The 19,091-nt window shown below is 35.4% G+C and overlaps 1 protein-coding gene across 12 annotated transcripts in view; it reads left to right on the forward strand.

The window, feature by feature from the left end:
* The window catches only part of LOC123590304 (coiled-coil domain-containing protein 7-like), a 292,262-nt gene that overhangs the window by 242,244 nt on the left and 30,927 nt on the right, over positions 1-19,091 (forward strand). For all 12 annotated transcript variants that reach the window (XR_006708711.1, XM_045463300.1, XM_045463308.1 and 9 more), the window contains one exon: positions 7,158-7,241. Coding sequence is in view for 11 of the 12 variants with exons in the window: in XM_045463300.1 (XP_045319256.1) it covers positions 7,158-7,241 (84 nt within the window). In the remaining variant the exon portion in view is untranslated. Of the gene's footprint in view, positions 1-7,157; positions 7,242-19,091 lie in introns of those variants that run through there.

Here is a 19,091-nt window from a genome sequence, read left to right on the forward strand (position 1 = left end):
CAAAAGAAAAAAGTAGGACTACATCAAACTAAAACACTTTTGTATAGCAAAAGAAACAATCACAGAATGAAGAGGCAATCTACAGAACAGGAGAAAATATTTGTAAACTACATATCTGATAAGAGGTTAATATCCAAAATATATAATGAACTTCTACAACTCAATGGAAAAATCACCAATAATTCATTCACAATCACAATAACTTAAGTATCTGAACAGATATTTTTCCAAAGAAGACATATAGATGCCCAAGAGACACATGAAAATAACTCAACATCATTAATCATCAGGGAAATGCAAATCAAAACCACAATGAAGTATCAGCTCACACTTTTTGGAATGGCTATGATCAGAAGACATGGGATAACAAGTATTGATGAGAATGTGAAGAAAATATAACTCTTGTACACTGTTGATTATAATATAAATTTGTGCAGCTATTATGGAAAATATTAGTTTCTTTTTCCTTTAATGTTTTTTATTAAATAATAATAAATTTATTATTTTTATTTTTATTATTTATTTTATTTATTATTTATTTTATTTTATTTTTCTTTTTTCTTTAATATTTTATTATTATTTAATAAATATATGGAGGTTTTAAAAAAATTAAAAATAGAACTACCATACGGTTTAGCAGTCACACACCTGGATTTATATCTGAAGAAAAGGAAATCATTATCTCAAAGGAACATTTGTACACCCATATTTATAGTGGCATTATTTACATTAGCCAAGATGGAAATAATCTAACTGCTCACCATCCATTGATGACTGATGGATAATAGATAACGAATAATGAATATATATGTAGATATCTATGTGTATGTGTACACAAACATGTATGTATATACATATATATCTATATCTAACATATATATGCATATATATATATATATATATATATATATATATAATTTTGCCATAAAAATGAAGGAAATACTGCCTCTTGAAAACATGAGGATAAACCCGGAGAGTGATTGGTCAAAGGGTTCAAACTTTTAGTTATTAGGTAAGTAAATTCTGAGGATTATATCTAATAATACTCTATTGCTTATGTGATATTTGATAAACACTTTCACTAAAAAGGAAGGGAGGGAAGGAGGGACGGAGGGAGAAGGAAAGAAAGAAAGAAAGAAAGAAAGAAAGAAAGAAAGAAAGAAGAAAGAAAGAAAGAAAAAGAAAGAGGAGGGAGGGGAGGGGAGGAAGGAAAGGAAATTCACTATGTGAAGTCATGGATGTGTTAACTTGATTGTGACAACCATTTTACAATGTGTACAAATATCAAATCGTTGTGCTGTGCACTTTAAATATATTATAATTTTATTTGTTAATTACACTTCAATTAAGGTGGAAAAAATGGATATGTCATAAAGGCATGGAGAAAAATATGCATAAATAGCTGTATAGGATCAGAAAAAGCAGACTTAAAAAAAGAAAAAGAGTTCAAGGCAAGAAAAATTACCAAGGATAAATAGAAATGTTAAGTAATAATAAAAGAACAAATTCTCCAAGAATATATAATATTCCTTAATGTGTGTATGCCTTAACTCATATGTGCCAAAATACATAGGCAAAAACTGGACTACAGATAAAACTATAAGGAGAAATAAACACATCCATTATTATACTTGGAGACTTCACCCTTCTATCAGAAATGACTATAACCAGCAGGCAAAAAAATCAATAATAACATAGGTGAACTCAACAACACCATCAATCAACTGCATCTAATCGATATCTATCTAAATACCCCATCCACAATAGCAGAATACGCATTGCTTTCAAACTCACAAGCTATATTCACAAAGATGGACCACATTTTAAGATAGAAATAGTGTGTTAAAAATTCTTCTAAAATAGAAATCACACAAATCATGCTCTCAGCCCATAATGAAATTAAATGAGAAATCAGTGACACATGTAGATGGAAAATCTCAAAATATTTGAAGATGAAACAATATACCTCTAAAGTGCATGTTCAAAGAAGAAGTGTCAAAATAAATTTAAAAAATTTGAACTAAGTGAAAATTAAAATATTACTTATCAAAATGTGTGTGATAAAACAGTGAAAGGAGTGCTTAGAAAGAAATTTATAGCGTTGAATTCATATATTAGAAAATAAGAAAGTAAAAAATCAATAATCTCTCCTCCCCCTTAGGAAACTAGAAAAAGAGAAGCAGAAAAATTGTGATGAGTTTGGACTTCTTTAAAATTAATACTTACATTTTGTGAAAGACATTTTTAAGAGAATTAAAAGACATACTATATATAGATAGAAAATATTTGCCAAACACGTATCTCATATAAAGTATTTGTGTTCGAAATATATAAAAATAATTAAACATTAAAAAAACAATGCTATTTTAAAACTCTTAAAATATCTGAACATCCATCTCTTCAAAGAAGATAGAAGATGACAAGTAAGCATAATGAAATCATCAAATGTCATTAGGAAATTGCAAATAAAAACAATGAAATACCTAATGAGATACACCTATGAGAATGGCTAAACCAAAAACTGACAACACAAAATGTAGTAAAGTATATGGAATGCATGAAATCTCATTTATTGTTTTTGAAGATGCAAAATTCTATACCCACTTTGGAAGACAGTTTGACATTTTATAAAGGTCAACATTATCTTACCATACAATCCAGTAATTATGCTCCCAAGTGTTTACCCAAATGAAACCTTATATCCAGGCAATAACCTGCACATGAATATTTATAGCAGGTTTACCTATAATTGCCCCATTTTGGAAGCAACAAAGATGTTTTCCAATAGGTTAATGGATTAACAACCTGTGGTACATTTATATAATGGTATATTCAACAGTAAAAAGAATTGGGCTATCAAGCTACAGAAAGACATGGCAGGAACTTAAACACACATTACTAAGTGACAGAAGCCAGCTTGGAAAAGCTATATTATTTCAACTATATACCACTCTGAGAAACGCGAAACTATACAGATAGTTAAAATTTCAGAAATAGCCAGGGGTTCAGATTGAGGAGTAATGAAGAGTTGGAGCACAAGGAATTTTCAGGGTGCTGAAGCTATTTTGTATAATAATATAGTGGTGGACACATGATACTATATATTTGTCAATATCTGTAGAATTGTACAACAAAAGGAGTCACTAACATAAACCATGAATATTACTAGTAACTCATCAACATTGGTTCATCAACTGCAACAAATATATCATCTAAAATAGGATGTTAATAACGGGAAATTGTGTGTTAGGGGAAAGAAGTATTTGGGAACTCTGTACTTTCTGTGTAACTTCTCTGAAACCCTAAATTGCTCTAGAAAAAAAACTATTAAAAATTTTCTTGAAAGGATAAAAAAATACTAATTTGAAGGGATACACGTACTCTGATGTTTATAGCAACATTATCTACAATAAATGGAAATAGTCTAATGTCTATCAATTTATGGATGGATAAAGAAGAGGTGAAATATGTATATAATATATGTATATATATATAACAACTCACAAGACTTTATATATATGTAATATATATGAAATTATATATATATATATACACACATATACATATACATACATACATACATATAGGGTAGTTCTATTTTGACTCTTTGAGGAACCTCCATACTGTTTTCCAGAGTGACTGCACCAGTTTGCATTCCCAACAACAGTGTAAGACGGTTCCCCTTTTTCCACATTGTCACCCACATTTGTTGTTTCCTGTGTTATTAATTTTAACCATTCTGACAGATGCCAGAATATCTCATTAAAGTTTTGATTTCTAATTCTCTGATGATGCGTGATGTTGAGCATCTTTTCATGTGTCAGCCATCTCGATGTCTTCTTTGGAAAAATGACTATTCATGTTTTCTGCCCATTTTTCAACTGGGTTATTTGCTTTTTGGGTGTTGAGTTTTCTAGGTTCCTTACATATTTTTGGATACTAACCCTTTGTCAGATATATCATTTGCAAATATCTACTCCCATTCCATAGGCTGATTTTTAGTTTTGTTGATTGTTTCCTTCACTGTGCAGAAACTTTTTCTCTTGATGAAGTCCTGATAGTTTATTTTAGCTTTTGTTTCCCTTGTCTCAGGAGATGTATCTAGTAAGAAGTTGCTAGTCAAACAGGTTACTGCCTGTGTTCTCCTGTAGGATTTTGATGGTTTCTCATCTCACATTTAGGACTTTCATCCATTTTGAATTTATTTTTGTGTATGGTATAAGAAAGTGGTCCAGTCTCATTCTCCTGCATGTCGCTGTCCAGTTTTCCCAATACCATTGTTGAAGAAACAGTCTTATTCCCATTGTGTATTTATTCCTTCTTTGTTGAAGATTTGTCAGCCTTATAGTTGTGGGTTCATTTCTGGGTTTTCTGTTCCATTGATCTATATGTCTGTTTTTGTGCCAATACTATATTGCCTTGATCACTACAGCTTTGTAATATAGCTTGAAGCCTGGAATTGTGAAGCCTCCAGCTTTGCTTTTCTTTTTCAAGGTTGCTTTGGCTATTTGGGGTCTTCTGTGGTTCCATGCAAATTTTATGATTGTTTGTTCTAGTTTTGTGAAAAATGCTTGTGGTATTTTGATAGAGATTGCATTAAATGTATAGATTGCTTTGGGTAGTATAGACATTTTAACAATGTTTGTTCTTCCAATCTATGAGCATGGAATGTTTTTCCATTTCTTTGTGTTACCTTCAATTAATTTCATCAGTGTTTTATAGTTTTCAGGTTACAGATCTTTTAATAAAAGAAAGAGAAAGAATCATATGTAAGCATCCATTCCTTTTTAAAACATTTTTCAATGTTTATTCACTTTTTTGAGAGAGAGAGAGAGAGAGAGAGAGTAGAGGAGGTGCAGAGAGACACAGAGACAGAGAATCCAAAGTAGGCTCCAGGCTTTGAGCTGTCAGCAGAGAGCCCAACACGAGACTTGAACCCAGGAACTATGATATCATGACCTGGGCTGAAGTCAGATGTTTAACTGAATAAGCCACCCAGACGCCCCTGTACAGCATCCATTCTTCATGAAAAACCTCAAAAAGTAGGGATAGAGGGAACATACCTCAACATTATAAAGGCCATATACAAAAGACCCACAGCTAATATCATCATCAATGGGGAAAAACTGAGAGCTTTTTTTCTATGGTCAGGAACTAGACAGGGGTGTCCACTCTCACTACCATTATTTAATATAGTACTATAAGTCTTCATCTGAACAATCAGATAACAAGAAGAAATAAAAGTCCTCCAAATTGGCAAAGAAGTCTAACTTGAACTATTTGCAGATTGTATGATACTCTATGTAGAAAACCCAAAAGATTCCACCAAAAAGTTGCTAGAACTGATACATAAATTCAGTAAAGTCACGGGATACAAAATTAATGTACCGAAATGTGTTGCATTTCCATACACCAGTAGTGAAGCAGCAGAAACAGAAACCAAGGAATCGATCCCATTTACAATTGTACCAAAACCATAAGATATCTAGGAATAAACCTAACCAAACAGGTAAAAGATCTGTACTCTGTTATATCATTTTTTTTTATTTTTTTTATTTTTTTTTTCAACGTTTATTTATTTTCGGGACAGAGAGAGACAGAGCATGAACGGGGGAGGGTCAGAGAGAGAGGGAAGCACAGAATCGGAAACAGGCTCCAGGCTCTGAGCCATCAGCCCAGAGCCCGACACGGGGCTCGAACTCACGGACCGCGAGATCGTGACCTGGCTGAAGTCGGACGCTTAACCGACTGCGCCACCCAGGCGCCCCCGTTATATCATTTTTAAAAACAGCTCAGTGAACTCCAAGCACAATAGGATTAAAAAAAATAATTTGGGAAATGGAAAGATACAGGCGAAAAAAATGTGACTCTAGGTTATTTCTCCAGCACATAACTTAATTCCTAATACTTAACCTGATCTTTTCTCAAATACTATTCACATTGCCTTTTGTTTATTTGAGGATCCTTTGCTTCCTCAATTCAAATGAGCAAATCTTTCTTATATATACCAGTTGGAGAAAGATCCAGAGAAGTTAAAATACATCTGTTAATATTCCTCCATGTTTTATTTATTTGTTTTTGCCATAGATCTTATTACATTCTCAACTGGTTGTTACTTAATTATTGAAAACTAGTTCTACCAAATCCGACACATTTCATTTTTGTAATGCTGTAGCAGGTCACCACCTTTATACAGATTGCAGTGTTGCTATATTTGGATTGCCAAGGTCACAGTGCAACATTAACTATTTATTGACTCAGCCATTTTTCCAAAGAAACACTTCCATCTGGATGACTAGCTCATGACAGCTTTCCAAATCTAGGTGCATGCTGTTAGAAACAACTTCACAAAACTTTAGACCCTGTAGCTGACCTTACTTGATGATTCTTAAGTATTCCTTTTTCAGTATAAACTGTCCTTTAGCCATGTTCATACATTTTTCCTGTAATTGGATCTAGTTGTAGTTTTTAAATCAAGCAAAAATTTCAAATCACATAAACACTCGAATGAAAAGAGACCAAGTCTCAATCCTGGCATTCCTGCAAATTTAACCATTTCCTCCTCCCCAGTAACAATGTCTTCATGCTAACGAGACCTGGGAAACCACTTTTTTCCCTTCAATCTACAAAATATCTTGTTATTCTTTTCCACTACAGATGCCTACTTGTTTTTTACAATTAAATAATATGAAAGGGGCATAAAATATTCTTAGGTAAGTCAAAGATTTTCTGCTCCCTGGTAATTTTCTCTGACAATGGAGGCCATGGTTTGTAATGTAACCCGTGAGGAAAAAAATGTTATGTTCCACATCACTAGGTATACCCCTACAATATGATGATGATTTTAGTATAAACTTGAAAGTTATATTATTATCATACACTCTCCAGTATATTTTATTTTAACCAAAGACATAGTATTGTATGGAAAGGGCACTGGTTAAAAGATTATGATATGTAAGTTTGTGCATCAATTTTGTCATTATCTAGATACACAATATATGGAGACTTAATGATTGCTAATATACTTTCCAATAATAAAGTTTGCTGATTCGGCAATACAAATATTTTATTATAATTCTTATTATTTAATAACAAGTAGATAGTTCTACCTTAGTAGAGTTACCTTATGAAGTGTTTTGATGTTCTTATTTGTATAGAAACTGATATAGAACACTTGAAGAATGCCATTGAAAGAAGTATATTGGTGAAGGAAAAGAAGATACAATCAAAGAGTCTCCCTGGTAAGAACAAGAGTTTTGCAAGTCTATATTTCTGGTTTTAAATGAACTTCTTCGGAGTTTAATGAAGACTGGGTCTATATGAAAATAGTAGCTATATGTTATTACTATACAGATAAAATCTTCATAAATATTCTCATAATTCATTATACTCTGGTGTTTACTAGAAATAAAAATTTAGCTAGATATTAGGAATTTTAGAAATCATCCATTTAGAAATTAGACCATAAAATAAAATGCTATAGTGGCCTTAAAATATGGTTGGTGAAAGTGTGTCCAATCATATACTATTAATTTTCTATACTTCATGAATATAATAGCAACAAGAATTTAGAATAGTTAATTCATTAGTTACCATTTCCCTCTATTTGATGGCATATTTATGGTATATCAACTGTAACAGAGTACATTGGCTGTGTTATATAGTTTGGAGATTATACTACTGCCTTTACTCATTAACAGCGATGAACATACTGCCATTGCCTGCATATGCCATATATGCATATATATGCATGTACATATGCAATATATACAGATATTTGACTGTATTTTTCATATATATATGTATATATATATATATATACATATATATATATCCCTGTTAAAAAACACTGTCATCTAAAGGTGACTGTGTCCACATGTCCAAAGGCTTTGTCTTTTGCGAATAACTGTGAAGGGAAGGATATTATTTTAAAAAAGAAAGCATGGAAATACAGTAACTGAAATATTAAAATTCACTAGAACTGCTCAGTAAATTTATGCTATCAGAAGAAAATGAGTGGAGTGGCTCAGGTGGTTAAGCATCCTACTTTTGGCTCAGGTCGTGATCTCATGGTTTGTGAGTTCAAGCCCTGCATCCAGCTCTATGCTGACAGCTCAGAGCCTGGAGCCTGCTTCAGATTCTGTGTCTCCCTCTCTCTCTCTTCCCCTCCCCTGCTCATGCTCTGTCTCTAAAAAATAAATAAACATTATAAAAGGTTTAAAAAAAAAGAAGAAAGAATGAGCAAAACTAAAGTACTGAAATACTACAATAAGAGCTGAGAAATTAGAGCTGAGAATATAATTTGAAACAATGGCTTAAAGAGAACTAGATGTTTATAAACAAAATGGTTAAGATCCAACATGGAGAAGTAGGGGAACCCAAAGTTCCTTCCTCCCTCAAACACAGCAGTGTTGAGGCTAAAGGACTTTGAATTCCAAGAGTCTGGGTTACAGAGTGACAAAGACATCTCTAGGGACCCACAGGGACAACCTGGACGGGCCATAGGTGTGTGATTGCGAGCTGGGGGAGATAAAATGGGCTGTGTAGGCAAGGATTGGAGAAAGTGTAGGACTGTATCTGGACAAGAACAAAACCACGGAGCAGAACGGAGAAAGATCCAATCTCTAACTGCAGGGCTTTCTCCGGACTGGGGCTGGCTGCCCTGTTCACCCACCTGGGGAGGAGGGGAGCCAGCCCCAGGCTTAGTAACTAGTTCACAGGCACAGTCTGCAGTGGAAGAAAGCAATCTCCTCCCTGGAGTGATGTGGCAAGAAAGTATATAACCATTCAAAGGACAAAGACTGCCTGCGCCTTTCAGCCAGAGGCCATATACAGGTGGTGTGGAGCAGCACTTCCCCAAAACTGGGCCACTCAGAGGGAGACCCTTTAAGCAGGATTTAAGTCCAGGCAAGTGCCAGTAAGGTGTAGGAGTTGGTGAAGTGGGACAAACCGCCTCAAGTGGGGCAGCATGCAGCAGCTTTCCCCTGAACCAGGGCGCATGGAGTGGGATCCATTAAGACATCGGGGTTTAAATCACAGCCAAGCACCAGGGAGGTGTAGGAGTTGGTGGAGCGGGACAAACTGCCTTGTTCCCATCTGCGGCACTGTGAGGACAGTCTGAAAACAGTTGTTTGGGACACCTGGTCTGTGGAGGAGAGACCGGGGTGTTGCCATTTTTCTCCCCGACACCAACAAGGTGGAGCTTCAGGGAACTGACAGCAGACCCACAGTGGAGGGGGTCCCTACCTATACCAAACCACGCCCTTCTGTGCCTGGTAACTGTGTATTTATGAGAGCGGGATTGACGCTGACCAACCAAACAGCCCCTCTACCAGACCAGTGCTGCCACCAGTTACAAGGCACCCAGGGGTTTTGTATTTCTGATTTAATTCTTGGACAATTCATATTGTGTGTGTGTGTATTTCTATCTTTCTTTCCTTGTCTAGTTATTCTGGTTGTTGGTTTGTTTAAGCAGACATATTTAATCTGTTCTCTTTATACCTATTCTATATCTGCTTCTTTATTTTCCCTGCTCTATCTCTGGATTAAGCCATAGAGTTTCTCTGCCTTGTCAATTTTCTTTTCTTTTTCCCTGCCCCTGTCATTTCTCTCTTTGTATAGTATAAGGCCTCTTCCATCAACGCCACTCCAATCCTGTTGTTTTGCTGTAGCCAGTGTTTTGTTTTGTTTTGTTTTGTTTTTTCTGTTTGCTTGTTTGTTTGTTTGCTATCCCAGGACTACTTCAATGAACAACTCAAAGCACACTTTGTGGAGGGTCCAAAACATTACTACAAGTACGGAGATAAAGCAGCCAGAGTCGCAACAACAGAGAGCAAGTAACACACTCCAAAAAACACCTCCTGAAGGGACAAGCCTTGGACAGTGTATAACCCCTCTTTAATATACTAGTGTTCCCAGGTGCAGGGCACATAACAAGCTTTTAAAACACATAAGGGACTTGGGGCGCCTGGGTGGCGCAGTCGGTTAAGCGTCCGACTTCAGCCAGGTCACGATCTCGCGGCCCGTGAGTTCGAGCCCCGCGTCGGGCTCTGGGCTGATGGCTCAGAGCCTGGAGCCTGTTTCCGATTCTGTGTCTCCCTCTCTCTCTGCCCCTCCCCCGTTCATGCTCTGTCTCTCTCTGTCCCAAAAATAAATAAACGTTGAAAAAATAAAATTAAAAAAAAAAAAAAAAACACATAAGGGACAGAAAACTAGCCAAAATGATGAAATGGAGGAATTCTCCTCAAAAGAAATTCCAGAAAGAAATGAAAGCTAAGGAATTGATCAAAGCAGATATAAACAATATAACTGAACAAGAATTTAGAATAATAATCATAAGATTAATCCCTGGGCTTGAAAAGAGTATAGAAGACAGCAGAGAATCTATTGCTGCAGAGATCAAGGAACTAAGAAATTGTCATGATGAATTAAAAAATTCTGTAAATGAGGTGCAAAATAAAGTAGAAGCATTGACAGCAAGAACTGTAGAGGCAGATGGGAGATTAAGTGAAATAGAAGATAAAATTATGGAAAAAGATGAGGGTGAGAAAAAGATAAAAAATTCTAGACCACAAGGGGAGAATTAGAGAACTAAGTGATTCAATGAAACAGAATAAAATCCATATCAGAGGAGTTCCAGAAGAAGAAGGGAGAAAGAAAGGGGCTGAAGGTGTACTTGAACAAACCATAGCTGAGAACTTCCCCAATCTGGGGAAGGTAACAGATATTGAAATCCAAGAGGCACAGAGAACTCCCTTCAGATGTAACTTGAATTGATCTTCTGCATGGCATATCATTGTGAAACTGGCAGAATAGAAGGATAAAGAGAATTTTGAAGCAGCTAGGGGATAAACAGGACTTAACATACAAAGGTAGACACATAAGGGTAGTAGCAGACCCATCTACTGAAACATGGCAGGCCAGAAAGGAGTGTCAGGAAATTTTCAATGTGGTGAATAGGAAAAATATGCAGCCAAGAATCCTTTATCCAGCAAGCTTGTCATTCAGAATAGGAGAGATAACAGTTTTCCTAGAAAAACAAAAACTGAAGGAATTCATCACCACTAAACCAGCCCTACAAGAAATCCTAAGGAGGACTCTGTGAGTAGAATGTTGCAAAGACCACAAAGGAACAGCAACATCACTATAAACATGAAACCTACAGAACACAATTATTCTAAATCCATATCTTTCAATAATAACACTGAATGTAAATGGACTAAATGCTCCAATCAAAAGACATAGGGTATCAGAATGGATAAAAAGATAAGACCTATCTATTTGCTACCTACAAGAGACCCATTTTAGACCTGAGGACACTTTCAGATTCAAAGTGAGGTGATGAAGAACGATCTATCATGCTACTGAAAGCCAAAAGAAAGCTGGAGTAGTCATACTTATATCAGACAAACTAGATTTTAAACTAAAGATTGTAACAAGGGATGAAGAAGGGCATTATATAATAATTATGGGCTCTATCCACCAAGAAGAACTAACAGCTATAAATGTTTCTGCATTGAATTTGGAAACACCCAAATATATAAAATAATCACAAACATAAGCAATCTTATTGGTAAGAATGTGGTAATTGCAGGGAACTTTAATACTCCACTTATAACAATGGACAGATCCTCCAGATAGAAAATCAATAAATAATGGCCCTGAATGATACACTGGACCACATGGACTTGACAGATATTCAGAACTTTTCATCCAAAGGCAGCAGAATATACATTCTTCTCGAGTGCTCGTGGAATATTCTCCAAGATCACATACTGCTTCACAAAATAGCCCTCAGTAAATACAAAAGAATTGAGATCATACTGTACACGCTTTCAAATCACAATGCTTTGGAACTTGAAATCAACCACAGGAAAAAGTTTGGAAAACCTCCAAATTCATGGAGGTTAAAGAACATCTTACTAAAGAATTAATGGGTCAACCAGGCAATTAAAAATAAAACATATATGGAAACAAATAAAAATAAAAACACAGCAGTCCAAACCCTTTGGGATGCAGCAAAGGCAGTCGTAAGGGGAAAATACATTGTAGTACAAGCCTATCTCAAGAAACAAGAAAAATCCAAATACAGAATCTAACAGCACACCTAAAGGAACTAGAGGCAGAACAGCAAAGAAAACCCATGGCCAGGAGAAGAAGGGAAATAATAAAGATCAGACCAGTTATAAACAATATATAATCCCCAACACAGCAGAACAAATAAATGAAACTAAGGGGTGGTTTTTTGAAAAAATAAATGAAATTGATAAACCCCTAGCCTGACATCTCAGAAAAGAGAAGGGACCCAAATATATAAAGTCACAAATGAAAATGGATTTATCACAACCATCCCTCAGAAATACAAGAAATTATCAGAGAATACTATGAAAAATTACATGCAAACAAACTGGACAACCTGAAGAAATGGACAAATTCCTGGACATCCACACACAGCAAAACTCAAACAGGAGGAAATAGAAAATTTGAACACACCCATAACTAGTGAAGAAATTGAATCAGTTATCAAGAATATCCCAACAAATAAGATTCCTGGGCCAGATGGCTTCCTAGGGGAATTCTACCAGATATTTAAAGCAGAGTTAATACCTATTCTTCTCAAGCTGTTCCAAAAAATAGACATGGAAGGAAAACTTCTGGACTCATTCTATGAAGACAGCATTACCTTGATTCCCAAACCAGACAGAGACCCCATAAAAAAAGGAGAATTACAGACTAATATCCTTGATCAACATGGATGCAAAAATTCTCAACCAGATACTAGCAAATCGAATTCTACAGCATATAAAAAAGAATTATTCACCATAATCAAGTGGGATTCATTCCTGGGCTGTAGGGCTGGTTCAGTATGTGCAAATCAATCAATGTGATACATCACAACAGTAAAAGAAAGGATAAGAACCATATGATACTGTCAATAGATGCAGAAAAAGCATTTGACAAAAAACAACATCTTTCTTAATAAAAACCCTTAAGAAACTTGGGATAGAAAGAACATACTTAAATATCATAAAAGCCATATATCAAAAGCCCACAGCTAATATCATCCTCAATGGGGAAAAACCGAGGGCTTTCCCCCTGAGATCAGGAACACAACAGGGATTTTCACTCTTAACACTGTTGTTCAACATAATGTTGGAAGTCCTAGTATCAGCAAGCAGACAACAAGATGAAATAAAAGACATCAAAATTGGCAAAGAGGAAGTCGAACTTTTACTTTTCACAGACAACATGCTACTCCACGTGGAAAACCCAAAAGGCTCCACAAAAAGGCTGCTAGAACTGATACATGAATTCAGCAAAGTCACAGGGTACAACATCAATGTACAGAAATCAGTTGCATTTCTATACACCAATAATGAAGCATTCAAAAGAGAAATAAAGAAACTGATCCCATTTATAATTGCACCAAGAACCATAAAATACCTAGGAATAAACCTAACTAAATATATAAAAAAGATCTATCTGTATGCTGAAAACTACAGAAAACTTATGAAGAAAACTGAAGAAGGCAAAAAGAAATGGAAAAACATCCCATGCTCATGGATTGGAAGAATAAATATTGTTAAAATGTCAATACTACCCAAAGCAATCTACACATTTAATGCAATCCCAATCAAAATTGCACCAGCATTCTTCTCAAAGCTAGAACAAACAATCCTAAAATTGTTGGAACCAAAAAAGACCCCAAATAGCCAAAGTAATATTGAAAAAGAAAACCAAAGCGGGAGGCATCACAATCCCAGACTTTATCCTGTACTACAAAGCTGTAATCATCAAGACAAAAACAGACACATAGACCAATGGAATAGAATAGAGAATGTAGAATTGGGCCCACAAATATATGGCCAACTAATCTTCAACAAAGGAGGAAAGAGTATCCAATGGAAAAGAGACAGTCTCTTTAGCAAATGGTGCTGGGAGCACTGGACAGCAACATGCAGAAGAATGAAACTAGACCACTTTCTTACATCATACACAAAAATAAACTCAAAATGGATGAAGGACCTAAATGTGAGACAGGAAACCATCAAAACTCTAGAGAAGACAGCAGGCAACAACCTCTTGGACCTCAGCCACAGCAATTTCTTACTCAACACATCTCCAAAGGCAAGGGAATTAAAAGCAAAAGTGAACTATTGGGACCTCATCAAGATAAAAAGCTTCTGCACTAAAAAGGAAATAATCAACAATATTAAAAGGCAATTGACGGAATGGAAAAAGATATTTGCAAATGACATATTGGATAAAGGGTTAGTGCCTAAAATCTATAAAGAACTTACCAAATTCAACAGTCAAAAAACAAATAATCCAGTGAAGAAATGGGCAGAAGACATGAATAGACACTTTTCCAAAGAAGACACCAAATGGCCAACAGACACATGAAAAGATGCTCGACGTCACTTCTCATTAGGGAAATACAAATCAAAACCACACTGAGATACCATCTCACACTGGTCAGGGTGGCTAAAATGAACAACTTGGGAAATGACAGATGCTGGTGATGATTTGGAGAAAAAGGAACCCTCTTGCGCCGCTGGTGAGAATGTAAACTGGTGCAGCTGCTCTGGAAAACAGTGTGGAGGTTCCTCAAAAAATTAAAAATAGAGCTACCTTAAAACCCAGCAATAGCGCTACTAGGAATTTACCCAAAGGATACAGGAGTGCTGATGCATAAGGGCACATGTACCCCAATGTTTATAGCAGCGCTTTCAACAATAGCCAAATTATGGAAAGAGACTAAATGTCCATCAAGTGATGAATGAATAAAGAAGATGTGGTTTATATATATAATGGAATACTACTTGGCAATGAGAAAGAATGAAATCATGCCATTTGAAGCAATGTTGATGGAACTGGAAGGTATTATGCTAAGTGAAATGAGTCAGTCAGAGAAAGATATCATACGTTTTCTCTCATGTGGATCTTTGGAAAATTAACCGAAGACCATGGGGGAAGGGAAGGGGAAAAAAATAGCTACAAATAGAGCGAGAGGGAGGCAAACCATAAGAGATTCTTAAATACAGAGAACAAACTGAGGGTTGAAGGGGGATGGGGGGAAGGGAAAATGGGAGATGGTCATTGAGGGGGGCACTTGTTGGGATGAGCACTGGGTGTTGTATGTAAGTGATGAACTGCGGGAATCTACCCCAAAAATCAAGAGCACACTTTACATACTGTATGTTGGCCAACTTGACAATAAATTATATTAAAAAATAAAATAAAAATAAAACTGAGACAAAAAATGGTTAATATAGCAAATACTATCCATACATACTTGTTCTTATTCTTTCAGTTTCTCTATAGGGCATAGTTTTATAAACAATGAAATATTTTTATAGTAAATGAATTTATATATATTTATATTTGTATTTTTATATTTATATTTATATGTAGAAAGAGAATAGGAATTTAGAGTTATATACAGAATCTGTATCAAAAATATGGTGGAAAATTTCTAACTCTCACTGGAATTTAATGATATAAATCTTAAGTAGATTCTACAACTGTACTGACAGTTACACAATTCTAGGAATATATTACTAACCATTAATTAAACATTTAAAATGGGCAAATTTTAATTTTTTTTTTCAACGTTTATTTATTTTTGGGACAGAGAGAGACAGAGCATGAACGGGGGAGGGGCAGAGAGAGAGGGAGACACAGAATCGGAAACAGGCTCCAGGCTCTGAGCCATCAGCCCAGAGCCTGACGCGGGGCTCGAACTCTCGGACCGCGAGATCGTGACCTGGCTGAAGTCGGACGCTTAACCGACTGCGCCACCCAGGCGCCCCTAAAATGGGCAAATTTTATACCTTATGTATATTTTAAAAATAACTCAAGAAATTCTAAGCAGCATAAGATTTTTTAAAAAGACTTAAAGAAATGGAACAATATTGTGAAAGAGGAAAATTGTAACTCTTATAAATTTCCCCACCACTTACCTTTTATGCTCCTACTGTTTAATCCAATCTGCACTCAGGGGCTATTCTCATTGCTTCCCTGCTTATATAAGAATCCCTTGCCTTCTCAGTTCATGTGAATCAGCTATTCTAATTACATCTGTTAGAGAAAGACCAAAAGGCTAAAATAGGTCCGCTAATGTTCTCCAGTTATGTGAATCTATAGCTCATATTACTTTCACAAATGTCATTACTTAATTATTTAAAACCTGTTCTGACCAATCCTATTTGTCTTTGGTTTTAGTAATGATGCCCCATCTGGTGGTATCTACCTCTGTTTAGGTTACAATGGCAGTATATATTTTGTTGTTATGGTGATATTGAAAACTTTAAAATTCATAGGCTCAGTCATTTCTCCAAAGCAAGACTTCCAATCTATATCTGGATCGTGGAAATGTTTTCAACTTCAGTTATATGCTGTATTAGAACCAATTAAAATTTTGCCCATTGGTAACCGAGAGTCACCAATTCTAGTTATTTCTTGTGCAGTGTGAAATTATTTTAAATAAGTTTCTTTTTATTTTTTCTGTCATTAGACCTACATAGTATTTCCACATCCAGGAAAAAAACCTAAAAATCATGTGAAGACTCAAATGGAAAGGGATGCAATGTCAATGCTCACATGATTGCAAATTACCCATTTCCTCCTCTCCAGTTGGAGGGTCTACATGCTAAGAAGATTTGAGACAGCATTTTATCTCCTTCCATATGTTATTTGTTATTCTTTTCCATCACTAATGCCTACATGATTTAAAGTGACATAACCTAATAAAAATGGGGAGCATTAAAATATTCCTAGACAAGTCAAGAACTTCTGCCTCACAATAATGTCTGTGACTCCAGTGACCATAGTTTATAAGCTGACCTGGGGAAAAAAAGTAAGCCATGCCTCACTAGATGAATGTGTTTTTAATATGTACATGAAGGTTATATTATTAACTTAAATGCTCTGGGGTAATTTAAACTTGTGAAAGACTTTATATTTTCTGGGAAAAGCTCTGGATGAAGCCCCAGTTTGAGCATCAATTTTGTCATTATCCAGATATGCCATCTTTGTCAAATCACTAAACATCTCTACGCTTCAGTATGATGGGGCTTACGTGACCACTAATAGCTATCTGGATTCTAAGGTATTATGTTTTTGCCATCCAGACATTTCACTATAATTCTCCTCCTATAATAAATGCTAATTAGAGGAATACTAGACACACAAGCACACATGTTAACATTTACCTTACAAAGTGTTTTAGAATTGTTTATTTCTATAGACACTGATAGAGAAGGCATCCTAGGTGCTATTGGAAGAGGTATAATAAAGAGAGAAGTCAAGACAGAGTCAAAGAGTAATCCTGGTAAGAACAAAAATATTTCAAGTCTATTTAAGGTTTATTATTTCCTCTGGAGTTTAAATTTGGATCTTTAAAGATTGTTGAATCTATGTGCTATTATTATGTGATAAAACGTCTTTGTAAAGTCTCTCCTATAATTAGTGGAATTCTAGCAGTTACTATAAATGGACAATTAGCCACATATTATAGGTGTTAGAACTCATCCATTAAAATATGATCCATAAAATATAATGCTAGGTCCAGCTTGGAATATGCTTGATGGAAACATTTTAAGTGCTGTTCTATTCACTTTCTTTTTTTCTGGTTACATGGGATAGTTTCTTTTTATTTACAAAAGCAGAAATTCTAGCTTATGAAATGAATAAGAAGAGGAATTTAGCAGATAGTTATTTCATTGGTTACTAATTCCCTCTATATGATTGAACTATCAAGCAAATTTCTCAGGTGAGGTAGAAACCTTTAGTTTTGTTATATAGTTCACAGTTTATACAACTGCCTTTTTTCCTTGTTGAACAGTGTTTCACACATTTCTTATTGATCCCTGTGTGATACCTTAACAGAGAAACAAGAGAAAGAAATAATCAAGAAAAAAATAAAAAAAGAAATACTCAAAGAGACCCCTTTAAAAAACTATCATCCAAAGGTTGCAGTATGCATGGCCAAGTCTATGCCCTAAGAAAAGCAACATTAGAAACTTCACACTGAAGGGAAGGATATTTCAGTACAAAAAAAAATTGTCCAGCTTTCATTTCTAAATAAATAATCAGGCAAACAACAAGCTTCAAGGGGGGAGGGGAACTCAGTATCCAGATTTGCTATAATATGTCATCTAAAATGCACAGTTATTACCAAACAGAAAATATAAATCATGAAAGTAACAATTAAAACTGTGTACTCAAATAACCAAAGCGATCTTGAAAAAGAAAACCAAACCAGGAGGCATCACAATCCCAGACTTCAAGCTATACTACAAAGCTGTAACCATCAAGACAGTATAGTACTGGCACAAGAACAGACACTCAGATCAATGGAACAGAATAGAGAACGCAGAAATAGACTCACAAACGTATGGCCAACTAATCTTTGACAAAGTGGGAAAGAATATGCAATGGAATAAAGAGAGTCTCTTCAGCAAGTGGTGCTGGGGAAACAGGACAGCAACATGCAGACGAATGAACCTGGACCACTTTCTTACACCATACACAAAAATAAACTCAAAATGGATGAAAGACCTAAATGTAAGATGGGAACCCATCAACATCCTCGAGGAGAAAGCAGGCAAAAACCTCTTTGATCTTGGCCGCAGCAACTTCTTACTCAACATGTCTCTGAAGGCAAGGGAAACAAAAGCAAAAATCAAAATAAAAAGCTCCTGCACAGCAGAAGGAAACAATCAGCAAAATTAAAGGCAATCAACAGAATGGGAGAAGATATTTGCAAATGACATATCAGATAAAGGGTTGGTATCCAAAATCTATAAAGAACTTATCAAACTCAATACCCAAAAAACAAATAATCCAGTGAAGAAATGGGCAAAAGACATGAATAGACACTTCTCCAAAGAAGACATCCAGATAGCCAAGCGACACATGAAAAAATACTCAACATCATTCATCATCAGGGAAATACAAATCAAAACCACAATGAGATACCACTTTACACCTGTCAGAATGGCTAACATTAACAACTCAGGCAACAACAGATGTTGGCAAGGATGTGGAGAAAGAGGATCTCTTTTGAATTGTTGGTGGGAACCAGGGGA

Source organism: Leopardus geoffroyi, chromosome B4 (genome assembly GCF_018350155.1).
Source record: "Leopardus geoffroyi isolate Oge1 chromosome B4, O.geoffroyi_Oge1_pat1.0, whole genome shotgun sequence".
Classification (NCBI taxonomy): domain Eukaryota; kingdom Metazoa; phylum Chordata; class Mammalia; order Carnivora; family Felidae; genus Leopardus; species Leopardus geoffroyi.